This window comes from Lytechinus pictus, chromosome 3, assembly GCF_037042905.1.
Source record: "Lytechinus pictus isolate F3 Inbred chromosome 3, Lp3.0, whole genome shotgun sequence".
Classification (NCBI taxonomy): domain Eukaryota; kingdom Metazoa; phylum Echinodermata; class Echinoidea; order Temnopleuroida; family Toxopneustidae; genus Lytechinus; species Lytechinus pictus.
In genome coordinates this window covers 39,513,747-39,534,778 of record NC_087247.1, presented here as the reverse complement: position 1 = coordinate 39,534,778, position 21,032 = coordinate 39,513,747, and the positions used below count along the sequence as shown (strand labels likewise).

The following is a 21,032-nucleotide window of genomic DNA, read 5'->3' as shown; positions in this document are numbered from 1 at the left end:
CTATTGAAGAACCTTTAACAAACCTTGGAGCGGGGGGGGGGGGGGGGGGTAGGTATATTCATCCTCCTTATACCAATTAGAAATAGCTTGGACCATAAAGAGTTAATCTATTTTTTTTTCTTTAAATAAGTGTCATTCCCATTAAAACTTCAAGAAACGGGAGGGGGTAAATAAATCATTACACAGTAACTGCTCTCAAAGATGTGAAAAAAAGATTAATAGAATCTATATTACTTTTCTCGTTTTCCAGCTTTTTCAATATCATCGATGCCGCTGCATTATACTGTCTCTGGAATTGGAAAGTGCTCATTAAATGTCACAAATATCTTGTTCTCTGATGTTCAATAAAAACAATGCAACAATATCATACATATTCATTGCTCATAAAACATCTTTATTAAATATATTCTTCACGAGACCAAAATAACAAAATATGAGTATATCATGTACTTGTACTGATCAAATATTTTTTATAGTCAAATTGGAGTACTAAAAGAAGAACATTTTTTTTCAAGTAGCACTTGAGTTATTAGAACCTTATCAATACATATTACAGCCTAAACGTTGCATTAAGACACGAGTTATTCATTACATAAAACTAGGAGTCAAAATATTTCATTTTTCCTTCAGTGTACAATGTTTAATTCCTCATAGGACATGAATTCTATCTTTATGATTGTTATATTGGCCCATCTACATTTATATAAAAAAAATATTAATATTTGAATACTAAAATATTAATATAAAGGTAAAGGCATGACATAATTGGCTAACTCATCTTTTGACCCAAGTAATAGACATCGCTGGTCCATTTTCTATTCATGTATAGACAGCAGCATGCTCCATAGCACCAATAGGGCCTAATGAGATGCATAAAGTACATGCCTCCTACTGTACAGTCCTCACCTAAATGAGATTCAAATTTTTTTAATGTGAAATATAACACCATGTTAGAAAAACACATCAATAATCCAACATGAACTGAATTGGAACATGTCACTTGTTAGACACTCAAATCATCATACTCTCATAACTAGCACATCAATGATGTGGAGCTCATCCGGCATCTCGCAACGAAATTTAACATAATTTTAATTTCAGCCCAGTTGACACTAGTGAATTACATTGGTGACATAAATTGAGGATATAGAATTGAAATTGATGAAGAAATGACATAGAAGCATTTTTTGTGATCTATGAATAAATTTCTTATAAATTAAGCATAAATAATTTTCTAGTCAAAATTTCTAAACTCGTGTAGAACCTTGGTGAACCTCATGTAGCTCTCAGATGGAACAAAAATAATCAAAAGCAATCAACAAATAAATTAGTATTTTTTGTGAGTTTTGAAAATATATGAATAAATTAGCATATCTAATGAGTTTCAAAATTCTGTGTTTAAATTTTGTATCTCCATCTCGAGGTATCATATAAAGCAAACAAAATTGAAATTGATCAATGAATGAAGATTTTTTTTTGTAATTTATGAATAAACTTTGCATAAATTAGCATAAATAATTTTATAGACAAAATTCCAAAATTTTCAGTCAGTCTGCAAGCCCCTATGTTAATGGGCAAGATTTATCCAAGTCCTCTCGTGGCTGAATTTATATCCCTACAAAATCTCGTGAATTGTGAGACTTTTTTCTCAAAGAATTTAACCATTTTCTTCTTGAGTAAAACTGATTATTTTTGTACCATAAGAAAATAGTAAATGTTACTCTTTTATATTGGTTATTTCTTTTGAATAAAATATTTTGATAAATAGGTGAATTTTAGGCCTGAAAAGATGCCTCAAACTGAGTTTTCTTCCTCTGTTTTCTCTTGCAAATTGTGCAAAATTTTGTGTTTTGGGCACAAACATTATTTATATCATCAGAAAGCTCAAACTCTACTTTCATACAATGTCACTCTTGATATGTGACACCTTTTAGATGGGTCAGCAGCCAGCCTTTTCCATCAAGATGCAAGACGAGATTTCTGAAATTTCTGAGTAGCATAAAAATCTAGAGTTCTGAATGGCTGAATAATGTTTTCAAAACAACAGGCACAGGTAATTTGAAGAGATTACCACATGGTGAGTGTGACCTTCAGAGGCCCAGTGTGGGGAACATTGGAATTTGCGTGGGTGTGTGGTCTCTATGACCAATCAGAGAGCAGTATTCTTGTTTTTGAGCTGCTAAATCAGTCAGACGGCAGGTCCAAAGAAAGTGGCTTCTTTCATCCAAGTGATATTCATGACTTGAGATGTTTTGCATATTTAATGAGCTTGATGCGGACCAAAACACCTCTTTTCATTCGGTCATTGCTGCTCTAATTGTGCATCGAATTTCATGATTTTGGTATCATTGTAAAGAAGAATTATTCTTTCAGGTCATGTGTTTGAATTTATCAAAATATTTTGTAATATAGGTTAAAATTTTGATCTAAAATATGCTACAAAATAATTATTTTCACCTGACAAAAGCTGTTATTTTCACACTTTATTTTTGTTTGAGCCCAAATGATTTTTAGATCATGATAAAGCTGAATATGCATGCTTTAAAGTGGTATAGGTTTCAAAATAAGAATTGGTTTAATCGGGTCAAGATCACACTTTTCATTGGCAAAGTACATAAAGCAGCTTGAAAACAAGAATACTTCACTCCGATTGGTCAAAGAGACCACACACTGGCAAATTCCATGGGAAATTTCATGGGAAGGTCACACTTCCCATGTGGTAATCTCCTCAAATTACCGCGCCTGTTGTTCTGTGAACCTTATCCAGCCAATCAGAACTCTGGATTTCATGTACAAAATTTCAGAAATCTCGTCTTGTACCTTGGTGGGAAAAGTGTGATCTTGACCCTATTAAAAGGTGCCGCATATCAAGAGTGGCATTGTGAGAAAGTACAGAACTTCAGCTTTATGGTGATATATATCATTGAGGCTCAAAATAAAAAGTTTTGCACAATTTGCAAAAGAAAACAGAGGAAGAAAATTCAGTTTTGAGGCACATTTTCAGGCCAGAAATTTACTTATTTCACAAAATACTGTATACAAAATAAATGACCAATGTGAAATAATAACATTTACTCTATCTGATGGTGCAATGATATTTCATTTAACTTGAGGTTAAATCAGCTAAATTCTTAGAGAAAGAAAATCTCACGAATCACGAGATTTTGCAAGGATTCAGCCACGAGATGATTTGGATGAATCTGGCCTTTTTGCTCATTAGCATAGGGACCCGCGGTCTGACTGAAATGTACTTGGCCTATGAAAAGCTGGCTGCTGACCCATCTAAAATACCTCTTCTTATAAAAATTATATCATATTAAAGCTTAGATCTTCAGCTTCATCATAATCTAAAATCATTTGTGCTCAAACAGAATTTAAGGGTAAAAACAACAACTTTTGTTGCATGAAAATAATTATTTTGTTTCATCATGTTTTAGATATAAAATTTCCCCTATATTACAACATCTTTTTCAAAATCCAAACACATGACCTAAAAGAATGATTTGTCTTCTTTACAAAGATACCAAAAACATGAAATTTTGTTAATATTTAGAGCAGCAATGGCCGAATAAAAAGAAGTGTTTTGGTCCGCACCAAGCTCATTAACAATGTAAAACCACTATAGTCATGAATATCACTTGGATAAAAGAAGCCACTTTTTAAGGGCTTGCCGACTGACTGTTTTGTGTGTAAGTTTGGTGAACCACATGCAGCTCTACCAGATGGAAGGAAAAAAAAAATCAAAATTGGTCAACAAATAAAGAAGAGGCATTTTCTGTGATTTATGAATACATTTCGAATAAATTAGCATAAATAATTTTCTACTGAAAATTTAAAATTCTGTGTAGAAGTTTGGTGAACCACATTAAGTTCTACCAGATGGAAGAAAAAAAAAATCAAAATCGGTCAACAATTAAAGAGGAAGAAGCACTTTATGTGAATTTTTAAAAAATATGCATAAATTAGCATATTTAATGAGTTTCAAAATTCTGTGTAGAAGTTTTGAATCCCCCACCTAATGCTATCATATAAAGCAAACAGAATTGAAATCAGACTTGAAATGACAAAGAAGAAGCATTTTGAAATTCAGTCAACAAATAAAGAGGCATTTTCTGTGATTTATGAATTTTGCATAAATTAGCATAAATAATTTTCTACTCTAAATTTAAAAATTCTGTGTACAAGTTTGGTGAACCACATGCAGCTCTACCAGATGGAAGGAAAAAAAATCAAAATCGGTCAACAAATAAAGAAGAAGTGGAATTTTCTGTGATTTATGAATACATTTTGCATAAATTGGTATAAATAATTTTCGACTGAAAATTTCAAAATTCTATGCAGAAGTTTGGTGAACCTCATGAAGTTGTACCAGATGGAAGAAAAAAATCAAAATCGGTTGACAATTAAAGAAGAAGAAGCATTTTATCTGAATTTTTAATTTATGAGTTTCAAAATTCTGTGTAGAAGTTTTGAATCCCCCACCTAATGCTATCATATAAAGCAAACAGAATTGAAATCAGACTTGAAATGATGAAGAAGCATTTTGAAATTCAGTCAACAAATAAAGAGGCTTTTTCTGTGATTTATGAATTTTGCATAAACTCCAAATTTAAAAATTTTGTGTAGAACTTTGGTGAACCTCATGAAGCTCTACCAGATGGAAGAAAAAAAAATCAAAATCGGTCAACAAATAAAGAAGAACATTTTATGTGAATTTTTAAAAATATGCATAAATTAATTTCGCATAAATTAGCATAAAAATTGTTCTAGTCAAAATTACAAAATTCTGTGTAGAAGTTTGGCGAACCTCAAAGCTTACCAGATGGAAGCAAAAAATTCAAAATCGGTCTATAAATAAAGAAGCATTTTTTGTGAATTTTGAAAAATGTGCATAAATTAGCATATTTAATGAGTTTCAAAATTCTGTGTAGAAGTTTTGAATCCCCCCACCTAGTGTTATCATATAAAGCAAACAGAATTGAAATGGCGAAGAAGAAGCATTTTGAAATTGTGGACGGACGCCACGCCACGGCATAAGCTCATCTGGCCCTTCGGGCCGGATGAGCTAAAAATATACAAAAGAAACTCTTCTATATCATATTTCAGTATTTTGAGGTACATGATATTACATGTGTTTTCAATAGGTCTGTAAGATTGAAAACAATCTGGGCATATTCCCTGAGAAATGAAGACAATAATTTCATAATGAAACCCACAACTTAACATGTAGTATCCACGTAATATCAAAGTTAAATAGTGGCACCTTACCCATATTTTTCCCAATATCTCTAATGGTGCACTTTATCTCATTACTCACTGGAAATTTTGACAATATATGTTGAGTTCACAGAGAGACAAAAAGCAGCTTCAAAGATAATGAAGACAAATTGAAATTTTATGTGTAAAATACACTACCATTTAGGTGTACTAAACCTGCCATTTTGAAGGTATACATGTATTGCCAAGTAATGGGTTACCATAGAGAGTAAATTTGGACTATTCAAACTGTTCTATGTCCTTTAATTGAAATGGATATCTCCCCAGGGTTTTATTATTTTATGTTGATTGACCCTGCCCATGTCCAGGGTTGAGGAAATTGTCCTATTATCCCTGGCACAGGAATGAACCTTTTCTATTTTAATATGAAATAAGAAAATCATTGATAAACCATTATCATCAGCACACATTTTTAAGTATGGAAGACAAGTTAAGAGACTTTTAGAGCAAAAATTTGCCTTTGCAGATTTGTCTCTAAAATATCATGGCAAATGCTCAAAAATTATAAAAAATCAAGGCTGGGCACTGTCTCATACTCCCCTTTTTGACATAAAATAAATAATGATAGAACAAGCAGCATTACACCGGTGTGTTGGCTCAGTTGATAGAGCGTCCATCTCACAACCAGGAGGTCGGGGGTTCAAACCCCGGCCGCATCAGACGTTTGAAGATGGGAGTTGCTGCTACCCTGTTTGGCGTTCAACGATTAAAGGGATAGAGCCTCGTCGATCTGGCGCTGCACAGCGGCTGCTGGGCCCACAATCAATTGGGCAAAGCAAATTTTCGGAGTATTCCATTTCATGTCTATTTTGAACAATAAAAAAAATATGGATTTTCATTTTATCCTCATAGAATATGATGTAGAGAAATTTGAATAATTTGAGGAGCGATTGAGTCATGTAAATGAGGTTAGGAATTAGAAAGCAAGTCAGTCAACATTTATGTCTCTGCCACTGCAGATCTGAATATATTGTATTCATCTTAAATCTACATAATTTCAATATGCATACATGACCAAAGTTTGAAGTTAAAATGTCAAACAGTATCGCGTCTTTTCGAGAACAAGGCATTTGATTTATATAATGACCACTGCGACCTTCAACCTTTGACCCCTGTACCCCAAACTAAATAAATCATTGTCACTCCCATATGTATACATAAGTTAAATATGAAGTTAATTTGTGAAAGGGTTCTTGATTTACAAAAAAAAATACAATGTGCCCATTATAGCTCAAAACTTGGATTGCACACACCAGTACATGAAATTAAATAATAGTCATAATATTCCCTAATATTGAGTGGCTATTTTCTCTCTGCATCATGCAAAATTATCACACACCTGGGGAACATTTAATCAACATATTTCATTACAAGTTGTTGGGTCAGAAAATATTCCTTGGTTTCATTGGCTGAGAAGCACAAGTTTTTTACTGTTAATGTGGTAACTTTCAGATAAGATAGATTTAATCGGATGAAACATCTCATGAGTCCTTTCATGAACCACTCCCCTCATATTCAGACTTTCCTGCACATAATTAATGCATTGTTCATAATAAATATCAATTGTCATCATTGCACGAATGAAAGTGAAAGAAAGTAGATTCCTGACAGCATGAGGTCAAACACCAAAGTTCAAGCAAATTATCATATCAAAATATGCAAAGCATACTTAGTTCTTCCATGTAAAGGTTTGCTTAAAAGCCAAACAGGTTTGACTTTGACACAGGTTTCTGTGGTCCCTATTTGAATTGGGGCAGACTCACCTATATAACTTCCAACATTTTGAAATGCTTTCATGAACATTGCTCTCATATATGCAAACATAAATCAAGTTTATATTTGATTTGTTTATTGGATCTATTTTGAGAAAGGGGTCATCTTCAAATGTACCTCAATGAATTGACCCCAAAATATGATTAGATTATCAGACAGGTATATGTGAGTTATTGTGAGAAAAAACAGGCTATTTTCATTCTTGTCCCTGTTTACATCAAAATTTGAACTGATCATTGTGACTATAAGTACTAGGCCCCAAGTCCATTGTCTATTGTCTGTCTTGAGAAAATAAGAAATTTCTTGTAATCATTCCTGTGATCTTGATAATTCTCAAATAATCAGATCATTGTGACCCCTAGATACATACGTGGACTGACTTTTATCAAAATTTGATCTGTCAATTTTTTTTTTTTCATTTATCACGAGAACAAAACAATGGCTATTTAGCTATGGCAAACACCTACAATGGGTGAAGGCATTAAAATACATTTAAAAAGTTGAATTTTAAAAGAATACTGAAAGTATATTCATTTTTCCCTTAGAATAATTTTCAGCAAGAGAATTGCTAACTCTTTGAGGAATCCAGTGTTCCATGACTACTGGATGATGAATCAGGATGACCATCTTCAGAAGCATGACCCTCAGAGGTCAAAGGTTGAATCCCCATTGTCCAGAGTAAAGGCTGTTCAGTGGACACTGTCACTTCTTGTGCATCCGGTGCATAGCTATTAGATGTGCTCACCAAACCTCCAAACTTCATTGACTGGTTTTCTGATATTTAAGATAAAGATAAGTCTGGTTGTGAGATTAGAATGTTGAATGAATTGCTTGAAAGTGAAAAGGAATGTCAATTATAATGCAACCAAGAAACGGTGTATGCTGTAAGATCACAAAAATAAATTAGAATTTAGAAATCCACTCTATTTAGCTGAAAGTTACATGCACTTTACAATGGAATGCACTTTGTTTAATTTGAAAATGTTTTGGATGTTTGCTGTTATTTTTATCATGCTTCAATAGTGAAGAAAAAAACAACAATCCCTAGCAGATATCAATGATATGAGAGGCAACATTGATGGATTGAACTTTTATAGAAGTTTGTGTAACAGTGAACGGGAGTTCAAAATACAGGAAAGGTCTATTAATTTCCCCTTTATACCAGAAGCTTGTTAAATCAGGTGTAAGAGAGAAAAGGATGTGGAAGGCTTCACTTCCTCTATATATTACGAAATGTTTGTTTGGTTTGAATGAATGGGGAAATCAAACAACTCTATCACAATGTTTTTTATTTGTCGATATTTAAAACAAAAAGGCCCGTATTCTGAAGTCGGGTTTAACTTAAACTCAGGTTTAAAGTTGAGGTTTAAGTATGGATAGCCAATTGTTACATAAATCACTAACAGTAGAGATATCATATTTCAGCTCATTTGGCTCTTAAATCATTCATAATTGTCTAGGAAGTATAAATAGATGATTGTCTTCACAATCGATGAATCAGGAAAGAGCACAGTATACATAAGAAACATACAACTTAATAAAAATTTTGACACTTTTGGCTTCCCATAATTTAAGCACAGAGTTAGACCATGGTCTAAGTTAAACCTGACTTCAGAATACGGGCAAAAGAAAATTCATCAAAATCTTATGAAATAACAGGAATGCTCTAAAAGTGTCATGGTGTGTAACAATGTCATGAAAAATGATCAATCGCAATTTGTTGCTCTCCACAATCGCGGCTGCTGGCGAAGGTATTGTTAAAAAGCCTGGAATATGTGGCTGAAAGGTTGAATTTGCCACATTTGAACGATTTACAATCTAAAGCTGGAAGATCAGTTTTGAAAGGAGATGTTTTGTCAATATTCCTACGGGTTGTGGCAAATCTGCCATTTTTCAAGCAATTCATCTCTGCAAGGACTTCAAGCGCACGGCAAGAGACACTGCTGCAAGTGCAACTTGCACATAAGTTTCATCGGAGTCTCCTGGTGAAACTGCCCAGAGTTCGGCGGGAGGGACTGCTTGCAGTTGCATTCCCCCGTCCATCGTACTCATTTCACCTCATACATAATGCAAATATATGAGCCCTGTAAGTTAGCAAAGGCCTCGGCGTGGTCCAGCCATCACCCCTGTGAACACACAGTGCCCTAGTCTATTTTCCAAACCCTATTGGGTGGAGGAGTAGCGCTCAAGGACTTGCTCAAAGACTACCTGGAAAAACTTGTTTCTAAAGTAACCAAGCTTTACCGACATCCCTGCCACTATAAAAGTAAGATAACCTACCTAGATTCCATTTGAGACCAGTGGTTGAAACTCTCTTGCACTCGGCACCAATTGGGATGAGCCCACACCATTTGTCTTCAATGCCAGTGTTTACCTTAATCCTATGCCTCCCCTGTATTGACAACAATAACATAAATAATCTTCATTTTCAATTGCACTATGAATTATTCTATTGTCTGATGGTATGAGGCTTGTGAATTTCATGTGTAAGTGCCAAGTGGCATGATTTCTTGATCATGGCATCAAAAGGCGATTCACAATCAATTTGCTTGAGTCACATTTGCAATCTGTTTAATTTCAATCATTTGTTGTATGCACCCTGATCACTCTTCAAAGTTGATTTGATTCGTTGGTGTATTAATACACAATATCTTTACTTGTTTTTTTTAATATCATCATGCCCTTCTTCATCATCAATGTCCACCACTATAACTTATCAAAATTACTATGCTATTACTTTATTATCAGCCCTTTTATGCAGATGATGTGAATATATGACAGCAGTAATTCCATCTTAATTGCTGGAGGCCAGGGTAAAAAAAAAAGAAAAGAATCTTGACTTGAAAGTACAGCCAACCGGTGTGTTGGCTCAGTTGGTAGAGTGTCCGTCTCACAACACGGAGGATGGGAGTTCAAACCCCAGCCGCGTCAGACCAAAAGATGTAAAAAGATGGGAGTTGCCGCTACCCTGTTTGGCATTCAACATTTAAGGGATAGAGCCTCGTTAATCTGGCGCTGCATAGTGCCTGCCTGGTCCACGATCAATTGAATTTTTGGAATACTTCTATTCTCACATTTCTATTTCGAACAATAAAATGTTTATTTTTATTTTGGATATTAAAAGCACATTAAATTCCCATCGTTATCATCATCAAACACCACCACCACCACCATTACTACTACTACTACTACTACTACTACTACAAGTACTACTTCTACCACTACTACTACTCCTACTAACTTACTGGAAGTAGTAGACAACAGAGAGAGCCATCTCCCAGAAGATATACAGGAAGGTCAGTAATTGTTGACGCTATGAAAAGGGTATTGATGTTGGCTAGAGTTTGATCTAATCGACCGCCAAATGCTCCAAACACCATAATGCTATCAACCTGTACAAAAGAGAAAATTTATAAATTAAATTATTACACCACAAATTAATTAAATTATTGATTATAGGTGGAGAAATGATCTACTGGAATCTATCAAAACTGACAACAATACATTTTAGTTACAGAACCATGGAGTAAAGAACAAAATATTCATATATGTATCCCAAGGCTCCACATTAACTTTTTTTGGTGGTGGCCCGTTCGGGCCACCAAAACCATCAAATAATTTTTTTTGGTGGCCCGATATTAAAGTTTGGTGGCCCAAAAAATGTAAAGAAAAACATTAACAAGTGGAATGCCTCTGGCCGTCTCACCTGCATCACGCGATTCAATATAGCAGCAGTGCTGATTTTGAAAACTACTATAACTCGCACAAGATGTTCAGTGATACTTGGTTACTCTTATTTCCACGTTTTATGAACTAGACCAATACACTTATAGAGATATGATGGTAATTCAACAGATACCCCCAATTCGGCCAAAGTTCATTGACCCTAAATGACCTTTGACCTTGGTCATGTGATGTGAAACTCATGCAGGATATTCAGTGATACTTGATTAACCTTATGTATAAGTTTCATGAACTAGGTCCATATATTTTCTAAGTTATGATGACATTTCAAAAACTTAACCTTAGGTTAAGATTTTGATGTTGATTCCCCCAACATGGTCTAAGTTCATTGACCCTAAATGACCTTTGACCTTGGTCATGTGACATGAAACTCAGGCAGGATGTTCAGTAATACTTGATTAACCTTATGGCCAAGTTTCATGAACTAGGTCCATATACTTTCTAAGTTATGCTGTCATTTCAAAAACTTAACCTCAGGTTAAGATTTGGTGTTGACGCCGCCGTCGCCGTCGGAAAAGCGGCGCCTATAGTCTCACTCTTCTATGCAGGTGAGACAAAAATTAATAAAACAAACTTCTGAAATATTAATTCTGCAGCCACTACCACTAAGTTACTTTCACTTTATACATCTTGTATGTAAACCTTGTTTGCTGTTATTTTACTTTGCTAATTGATAATTGTTTCTATCGTTGTAAAAATTAAATGATTGAAAGTGAATAAATGAATTGTATTGTTCGCAGGTTGTGTGTGGACTTTTTTTAAAATCTCTGTATAGAGATGATGGTAAAGTAAATAAATAGTGCATAGCAAACTCAGATAGATATGTACAAAACAATGTTTTTTCCTTCCTTCCTCTTTGAATCCTAAAACCTAGATTATGCATGCCCCAAATCCAGTTTATTTGTTTTCTCTTTTGCAGCATATTATAGAAGGAGAAAATCACAGAAAAATATGCTGCAAAATTAGAACAATGCATAAAAGAGGGAAACAAACGAAAATAATTTTCGAAAAGTATATTACAAAAAAGAAAACAAAAATAATAAAAGAAATTAGTGAAATAAAACAAAAGAAAGAAAATGAAGAAAGAAAAAACAAAGAACAGGGAAAAAAAAGAAAAGAAAAAAATTAGAGAGAAAAAAGGAAAGAAAATGAAAGAAAAATTAATAAAACAAAGTTAATATAAAAATGGGGAAAAGGGGAAAATTAAGAAGCCATTACATATATTTTTTAACAGCTGTGGCAACAGTCTATTCTGACTGGAATATAATTAAAAGCCAAGCAAATAATTTTCACTTACCTTTTGGGAATGGCACATTTCTATTTTTATATCCTTTAGTGTGTATTATTTTATTTTCAGTAGAAACACATTTTTTAATTAGGCATATTCAATGGAAAGGGGTATAAATGGTTTTTAAGAAAACGAAAGAAAAAAAATAAGAAAACGGCAAAAATTATATCTGGAAAAAAAGTGTGAGAAAAGTCCTTCCCTATATTTGCCAAAATGTTGGAAAAAAAATCACATTTCATATCAATGAAATGCCTTCCCAAAGTATTTACTTTCTCAAGAGTGGTTTAAGAAGTCATTTATAAACAAGAAAGAAAGAAACTGTCTCTTTGTTTTTTGGCTAGAAAATACACAGCTTCGAAAGAAACCCCAAGTATCAACATACATACAAATACACACGTGGGACTGTGATGTACTTGCCTATGTGTTTTTATGTGTATTAATTTATGTGGAAATCTGTCTTTTTGAGTCAAAAGAGAGGTCATAATTCCTCTTATTAATACTTGCAAATAATCAGGGTACACCAGATTTTTGTAATTATAGACTGTAGAATTGCATTTCATTGGTGTAAAATGTGACTTTGACTTAGATTTTCAAAGTTCTGTGGAAGATTTCTCGCAGCTCCCTGAGTCTGAATAGGCTGAGCTAGATCTAGAGCACAGCTGTATGCAGTGGCTTCATGCAAAGCTCACGCCAGCCGGCCGGCGCGGCTGGCTGGATAATAGCTACTGTATGCTATAGCTGTAGGCCTAATATGCAAACTTTGTGTGTGTGCATTTGTGTGTAGATCAACAAAAAGGGCGCATGACGAACTGGCTTGCAATTGAGCTGGAGAAAGTTGATAAATGCGTGCAAAATTGGGAGAAAAATTGCGCTACTTTGAAAATTATTGGTTGCCCGATTCGGGCCACCAAAACTTAACATTTTATCAATAATGGTTGCCCGAGCCTTGTGTATCCTTACGAGTTTGTTTCTATTCCTTTTTTTCTAATTTGATATATTCGACTTGAAAGTTTAGTGAAAATGTGAAATATAATTGAAAGATGTAAATATAGGAAGAGAAATGTAAAATTACACAATACACCTATGACATCGTAATCTCATGGCTCCCTCCCTCAGAGGACACAGGAATACGCATAAATAGAGATAGCCAGCTCAATATCACCAACACATGCAAGATAATAGCTTCAACGGTTTAACCTCTAAAATGGCGGCGCAATGACACAATGCAGGAGGTCTTTAAAAAATTGTACAAATAAGCAGATTGACAAGAGATACATGCAGTTTATTCTCAAAGAGTTAACACTTACTTTCAATGATTTTTGCTTGATGATATTCACAACAATATTAAGGCACTTGGTGAAATCAGTATAATTCTGATCAGGTGTATGGATCACATCACTCCCCTACATGAACAGAGAGAGAAAGAAAAATGGAAATATAATGAGAGGGAGAAAGAAAAAAAGAGTTGTTAAATCTTACTATAACTTAGAATTGTATTTAGTATTGTAGTATAGAATGCAGTATAATCAACAATAATACCGGTAGTAATATATTAATATACATTTTTTATGTTTCAAGCGCCTTATGTATTCATTATTACCCATGTCATCTGATCCTGGCATGCCTGCACACAATGTATGCACTTTCTCCACTTTCTGGGGAGCATTCCAGCAGGAGTTCTAAGAACCAATTGCTTGGCAGACTACATAGACTTTCGCATCCTACCGGCTACACATTTTACACCTGGGTGGAGAGTAGCAAAGTGTGGAATATGACACCTTGCCAAAGGTGAGATCTACGAACAGACAACCCTCTGATTACAGGGTAAGAGTCAGAACTGCTATACCCTGATGCTTGCATAGCCAGCTCTAGAATACACTTCATATCATGGAGTTCTAGAATACATGGATCTTGTAACTTATTATCACACTGAATTCTTATTTGGTGGGACAGACTGATCGGAGAGCTATACAAATACCACCCCCCCCCCACATGCACTGCTTTAAAACAGTATTCAGGCAAGGTCTATTTGCATTAATTTGCTACTGACAAACTTGTACAAACGCACAAATATCCTATTTCAGCAAAACAAGAGCATCCAATTAACGATAGTTGTTACTGTAAATGCAGTAGGATTGATTGCTTCAGTGATATGCATAATCTGTCACATTAGTCTATATGCGATGATAATTAATCTGACATAGATTCACTGTGGGTGCGTTGCTGTCTAGTGGTAACGACTCTTGTCTAACAATCAGAAGGAAGTGGGTTTGAATCCTAACCATGGCATGTTTTCCTTCAGCAAGAAATTTACCCATATTATGCTGCACTCGACCCAGGTGATGTGAATGGGTACCCGGTAGGATTTATTCCTTGAATGCTTTAGCGCCTATATGGCCGCTCAGCTACAGCTGGGGTAATAATATGATACCAAGTATCAAGCACAGTAGAGTATATGCAAATAGTAGCTGCACTATATAAATGGACCATATTATTATTATATAGCTCTTTTTTAGTGCTTGTCCTAGTAAAAATAGGAAAAGTAAACATAGGAGAAATAATAATTTGAGTACATGTAACTATACACTGGCTAACTTGCAATCATAACATAGAGCTTTAGCTAGAGGTGGTTCACTAACAGCTGAAATTAATCTGACATTCTTAAAAACATTTTGATAAATCCAATTTCATAGAATCTGCCTTTAAAACTTATTTACATTTTCTATGGATTAGCCAGCCCACAGATTTTTTACCTTTTCTTTGCAGAGTTCGACTACTTCTTTCCTCACAGAATCAAAGTCACCAGAGATTACATCAGGAATATATCTGAAATACATAATTCATTATATTTGAACTTTGGAAAATATACAATTTCAATACAGAAGCAGTATCAGGGTAAAATAATAAGCACTATAATAGGCCTATATGCTTTGAGCATGTTTAGGGGGCAGAAATACATACTTTGGTGAGAAAAATTAGGATTTTAACTTTTTTTAATTGGAAAGTAAATAGCAGGTACATGTAGTTTTAGTATTCAGTTATAGCATATGGAGTGTACACTTGAAGAATCTTAATTTACATGGCAACCAAACCAATTAATTTTGAAGTCTGATTTTAAAGGGAAGTATTAATTTATGATACCCAGATGTGATATGCATACCATGGATTATACTCTTCAAGTAAAAAGCTAATCAGAATATATTTTAGCCCATGAATACAATTATAACCGGGGGGGGGGGCCACTTACATTGACGAGTGGATACCATCAAGACCAAAAAACATGTAAAAAGGATGTCTTTTTCAAGATAGGGCACGTTACTTACGTAATGTAATAAGGGTCTCAAAAACACTGAAATAATGAAAAAAGGGTATCTATTTCGCTAGGAAAGCTACGTGTTTAGGGTCAAATTTGCGAGGGTATAAACAAATTAAGACTAAAATGTTTTATAAAGGATGTACTTTTTGCCCCACAGTCAACACTACGTGTTTAGAGTACGATTTGCGTGAGGGGTGGGAGGTGGGGCCATACTAAATTAACGCAATTATGTAGGTAAAGGTAAAACCAATGACCGACGTCTTTGACATAACAATTGAAATATTGCTGTACTTGTTCAGGGGTCCGATTCAGGGCATACATGCCAAAAGTATAGTTTTGTTTCCAATACTTGTTAAGGGTAGGGTTTCACACGCCAATACTTGTTAAGGGGTGCTTTTTCAGAATATGGAAAATACTTGTTTAGGGTGCTTTTCGAGACACCATGGTCGCGCATGGTATCCACTCGTCAATGGAAGTGGCCCCTCCGTGATATATGACCAAGTCGATTGTGCTGTGTTTTCAATAATATTTACAATTTGTCACAGTGCTTGATGTAAAAATGTTTGTTCCAAGTGCATCTTGATTCTCTGTTTTACAACGAATTTCTTTTGATTGCTTTCTTGTATTGGGTTAAATACATATAAAAAAAGGGGGTGAAAAGTGTGATTTCCTTGTTTAAAAAATAAAAATGAAATTGTACATCATTACTTCTATCTGACTCTTAGCAATGATAACTAAATTTTTTGCATAAAATGATGCCTGGAAGCAGCACTATATTTTTACAAGATCACCTGTGGTCTTTTGATGTCATGCAATCTAGTAGATGGTTAGTACCACCATCGGCTGCTGCTCTTATAATGGCACCATCCCATACTCTCTTGAGGAGAGGCTGCAAATCATGGATAGGTCTGTTCAAGATGATCAATGCTAAATTACCATCTGCCAAAAGGATAGAAGGGGGGGGGTAAAGTGAGACTAGTCTTGGAGAACATTATTAAAATACAGTATCATTGGTGTGAACTATTAAAAAAAAATGATACATCAGAACATTGGCGGCGGAAGCCAAAACTTTTAGGGGGACCACAAAATTTTTTTGACAAGCAAAAAAAAAAAGAAAGGTTATCAACAAAAAGTTTAGGGGGGGATCGTCCCCCACCTAAAATTTAGGGTTTCTGCCACCTATGCATCAGAAACAGTAACAAAAGTATGTACAAACATATTGCATACACTGTACTCACCAAGGTGTGAAAGGAAGTCAACAATCCTAATTATGGAGTGTATCAGTGCTGAAGTCAATGTCTTTTCTTTTTGCCACCATTTACAAGTAGTGTCAAAACTTAAAGGTCAAGTCCATCCCACAAAAAAGTTTATTTGAATCAATATAGGGAAAATCAAACAAGCATCACTGAAAATTTCATCAAAATCAGATGTTAAGAAATAAAGTTACGACAATTTAAAGTTTCGTTTATTTTTCACAAAACGGTTATATGCACAATTCAGTAAATCAATGATGTCCCTCACTATTTCTTTTGTGTTTTTAATTGTTTAAACTTTAAATTACAATTCTTACAGATCGGACAATAAGGAGTAGGACCAAGTCCGACCAACTTGACAGAACCATAATGGGTTTTTAAGTTAACAATGGTAATTCCACATGTTCAGGGAGAAACACAATTTGTTTCAAAGGACAATGAGGAGAAAATTAGAATATTTCATATTTTTTATTGTTTGAATTATAAAAATATTTCATTTTTTACAGATAGAGACCAACTTGACTAAGCCATTTGGTATTAAACAATGCTAATTCCACATGGTCAAGGAGGAATTAATCGTTGTTTCCCTTGACAATGAGGAGAATATTTGAATATTTCATATTTTATGTTATATAATACAAAATAGTGAGTGGATGATGTCATCTGTCTCCTCATTTGCATACAGACTAGGAAGCGCATATAACAGTTTTGTGAAAATAGGTGAAACTTTTAAATGTCAGAACTTTCTTATTTTACATCCAATTTTGATGAAATATTTTAGTGTTATGCTTGTTGGATTTTTCACTTTTAATGCAGACTATCAACATTTTGTTGGGGTTGTCCTTTAATTTAAATTATTAATAATGCTCATTGGATCCTAATATAAAGAACAAAATAAAGTTTCAGAGCAACACTCAGACCCACACGTGAGCAGCACGCTGGCGAATTGCAGTCTGCCCTGCCGGTGTAAACTTCCGAAGCCGGTTCATTGCTGCATTGGAAATGGCAGATCACCTTACATTCATCCCGAGAATGGTTTGTGATGGCTTTAAAATGGAAATTGTATCTTTAGTTTAACATGACTGAAAATGATCTAAAATATAAAATTGAGTGCATTATTAATTCTAGATTTAGTAATAGGTCTAGAACTAGCCTTTAGTAAAGACTATTTCAGACTGAAAACTTCAGTCTCAGTTTTGTTGTTGAATTGGACTAGGCCTATGTCTTCCTTCACTTCACCTCCTCTCCATAGAAGAGAATAAATTTAACAGAAGTCATGTTTAAAAATTCCTCCAAACAGATGGGTTTCAGAAATCTATTTAACTAGGTTTAGAAACACATTAGCCTACCTTTTTGCAATTCAGATTGCAAAGTCGACGAGAATGGGGCCCAATGTTTTTCTGTTGTCAATCTTAGACTGGGAGTGGTACCATCTCTGTTTGATAGACATCTTCCTAATATCCATCCAATATGAAACATTATTGTCCACTTAGTAATTATGATTTCTGGGCTGGGGTCTAGGCTGGTAAAATCCAATGTTACTTGCTAGTCTTTTTTTTTTTGGTCTCTTTAATTCTTATCTTATTCCTGCAGCCAAATTAGCCAATAACTTACAGTTTTTTTTATATCATGTAGAGAGTCTACTTTGTACTTTGGACTCTTCTGTGTTCATCATGTAGATTGCCCTACTTGGCATTGACTTATTGTCACTGTTGGGCTTTTTCAGTTCTGAATTCCGTGTCAATAACAATCCTCAGGCCCAACTGGACTAACTTGACTTGAGGCTTTTTAGGAAAATGAAACCTTTGGGAGAAGAATGCTTGTGTGAAAACAGAAAAATCAAAGAATCAAAGAAATCAAAAAATTTGACAAATAATGAAGTTATGAGCATTTTAATATTGCGATCACTAATGCTATGGAGATCCTCTAATCGGCAATTCGATGAAGATGTGTGATGTCACTTGTGAACTTTCCCATTACTTTAGAATACATTTCACTTAAACTGCCTCTTTTATCACATCTATCAGTAGATCATGTATTTTTTCTATAGGAGGGCATAATACAGATTTTCAAATACATTATAGATAAAGAGTTTGTATCACCATAACTAAGAACAAAAAGAGACATTTTGAGGGTACTTAGTCCATCAAAGGGAAAGTCGTTCACATGTGACATCACACGGTCTTTGTCGCATTGCCAAAGGGAGGATCCCCATACAATACCATATTACTAGGCTAGCATTACTGTAGACCAAAAGCTTCGGTCTCTAGCTGTTATGTTGGTTGTTCAGCTGAACTCCGTTGGCTTCACTCACCAAATACAGAGACCGAAGTTCTAGCGCGATCTGTACAGGGGACTCAATGGCCATATGTTTATGTGTATTAAGTTCGGATTAAACAAGGCAGTGAAGTTGCGTGACAGCCGAGGTAAGTCACTGTTTTTGTTCCTTTTAACTTGATTATCCCCGGTTTTTGGCAATTAATGCCAAGAGGGAATATTAATTTGCATTCCGGTCGCGTTAATTTTCAAAAGTTTGATTCATTAAAGACAAAAATTGAAGAGCCCCGACGGGGGGATTTTGCATTGTAAGTCCCCTAATGGTGGCTGCACGATAGCGAGCCGTCTGTGTATGAGGAGAAATTTAAAAAAAAAAAAAATGTTAAAAAACTCCTCGAAACAGACGGCTGCCAGCTGTCTAGCATTACCGGTACTGATCGCAATATTCAAATGCTCATAACTTGAATTTGTCCGATTTTTCTCAAACTTTCTTTGTTCTTCTTCTTAGATTTTTCTGTTTCCACACAAGCCCACTTGTTCCAAAGACCAAAGGTTTCATTTCCCTAGTTTAAATCAAGACGGTCTGACTAGATAGATTATTCTGACAAGTCAACAGAATGAGAATATCTGAACTCCTGAAGTGAAATGTAAAGTTAGACCTAGTCCTAGCTAGAATCTGCTCTCCTGCTCTAAGTTACGTTAGGCAGTCAAATGTATTTGTAAATTACAACATTGCTTCCTTCCTCACTCCAGAAACGTTCTCTCCAAGACTCCAGTCTGTGATCTATCCAAATTAAGTTTCCCTTTTTAGGCCTTCAATTTATTTCCATGCAAGCTGCCGCCACAGGCACAGCCCACAGTACCTCCGGCAGCTAGCCCGATATAGACAAGCAGTCTTGGCGATCGCGACGGGGGCGGGACCCGGGTATGGTAGAGGTGGTAAGGCCATCACATGCACGGCAAGGACGGCAATACAACTGATTCGCTTACAACCAGCAGATAATAGTACATTCAGCACCAATTTTCAGCTCATATCTACATCGACATCTGGGGCCCGTTTCTCAACACCGTCATAAGACTAACTTCTTGACTAAATCGGAGATTATACAAATAATGCATGCAGCCGAGTGCGTTAGTGGAAATGCAGAGCACGCGAGGTTTCTTTAGATAGGAGTCGCACTGTGCACGAGCCGCTTGCAGCTTGCGGCGAGTGCCCAGTGTGCTCCATCTGAAGAAACCGAGCTTTCTCTGCATTTACTTTTACGCACGACAGAGCAAGTGCATTATTTGTTTTATAAAATAGCAACACAGAAACAATTTTTTAAAAAGTTACAGTACAGTTTTGTTGGACTTTACCGCACTGGTTTGCTCGAGCGTGCAATGTCAAGTTTCGTTACACACCTTTTGCACTACCGTGCATGCAGTGCACAAAAAAAGTTGGATGTCATGTGACGCGTATTGACCAATCGCGATGCTTGAAATAATACAGCTATTTTATAAAGTGAGCTACCGGCATAGTCTAGAGATATACTAATATCTCTATAGGCCTACAGTATGGCTACCGCCCGGGTACTTGTCCGCTAACCGTTTCACGAAGCCCTCTTTACCCGTACCCCTCTTTACCAAGATTGGGTACACTAGTACCTCCGAACAGCCTGTATTTCCACAGCTCCAAAATAAATTTCCCGAAACTGAATCCCAAATTTCCTGAAATTCATAGATATTTCCTGGAATTTTCAAGTTTGATCTTAAAAAAAAATCGGGCAATAATACAGCGAGTCTAAATTTGGCGTAGGTGGCCAAAGTCAAGGAATTTAGCATTTTTTGTTCACGCCCTCTTTAAAAATAGGAACAAATTACAAAATGCGAGCGCGGAGCGCGAGCGGAAAATTTTGAGCTACGTAATGGATGTAAAAAAATCATTTAAATGTAACCTGAATACTGATTGTTTCTACGTTTAATTGTTTTTTAATTGTAATTTTCGGATTTCCCGAAATTTCCTGGAATTTTTTTCATTTCCTGAACCTCTCCTGGAAAAAGTCAAAATTTCCTGAAATTTCCTGAATTTCGGGAAGAGTGGAAACACTGCGGCTCCCGGAAGCTG

General features: G+C 35.2%; 1 protein-coding gene across 18 annotated transcripts; it reads right to left on the bottom strand.

The window, feature by feature from the left end:
* Positions 1-373: 373 nt before the first annotated feature.
* LOC129257267 (thiamin pyrophosphokinase 1-like) lies at positions 374-20,735 on the bottom strand. 18 transcript variants are annotated; one of them, XM_064097035.1, is made up of 8 exons: positions 20,552-20,735; positions 18,001-18,470; positions 16,190-16,337; positions 14,836-14,908; positions 13,390-13,485; positions 10,296-10,442; positions 9,331-9,442; positions 374-7,824 (listed from the first exon to the last, which is right to left on the bottom strand). In XM_064097035.1, exons 2-8 carry the CDS (start codon positions 18,128-18,130, stop codon positions 7,619-7,621), a joined length of 912 nt encoding a protein of 303 aa, XP_063953105.1. In that variant the 5' UTR covers positions 18,131-18,470; positions 20,552-20,735; the 3' UTR covers positions 374-7,618. The 18 variants fall into 18 exon arrangements, with proteins under 18 accessions (XP_063953105.1, XP_063953091.1, XP_063953093.1 ...); XM_064097021.1 differs by lacking the exon at positions 20,552-20,735 and adding an exon at positions 19,357-20,278; XM_064097023.1 differs by lacking the exon at positions 20,552-20,735 and adding an exon at positions 19,357-20,278 and having other exon boundaries at positions 18,001-18,454.
* Positions 20,736-21,032: the final 297 nt, after the last annotated feature.

What these genes read in the sequence shown, in the direction of transcription:
- LOC129257267 (XM_064097035.1), bottom strand. Translation starts at nt 18,130, where the DNA reads ATGTTTCATATTGGATGGATATTAGGAAGATGTCTATCAAACAGAGAT. An exon ending in ATGACATCAAAAGACCACAG is followed by an intron (nt 14,909 to 16,189) that starts GTGATCTTGTAA and finishes TATGTATTTCAG; the next exon opens with ATATATTCCTGATGTAATCT. An exon ending in TCTGTTGTCTACTACTTCCA is followed by an intron (nt 9,443 to 10,295) that starts GTAAGTTAGTAG and finishes TTGTCAATACAG; the next exon opens with GGGAGGCATAGGATTAAGGT.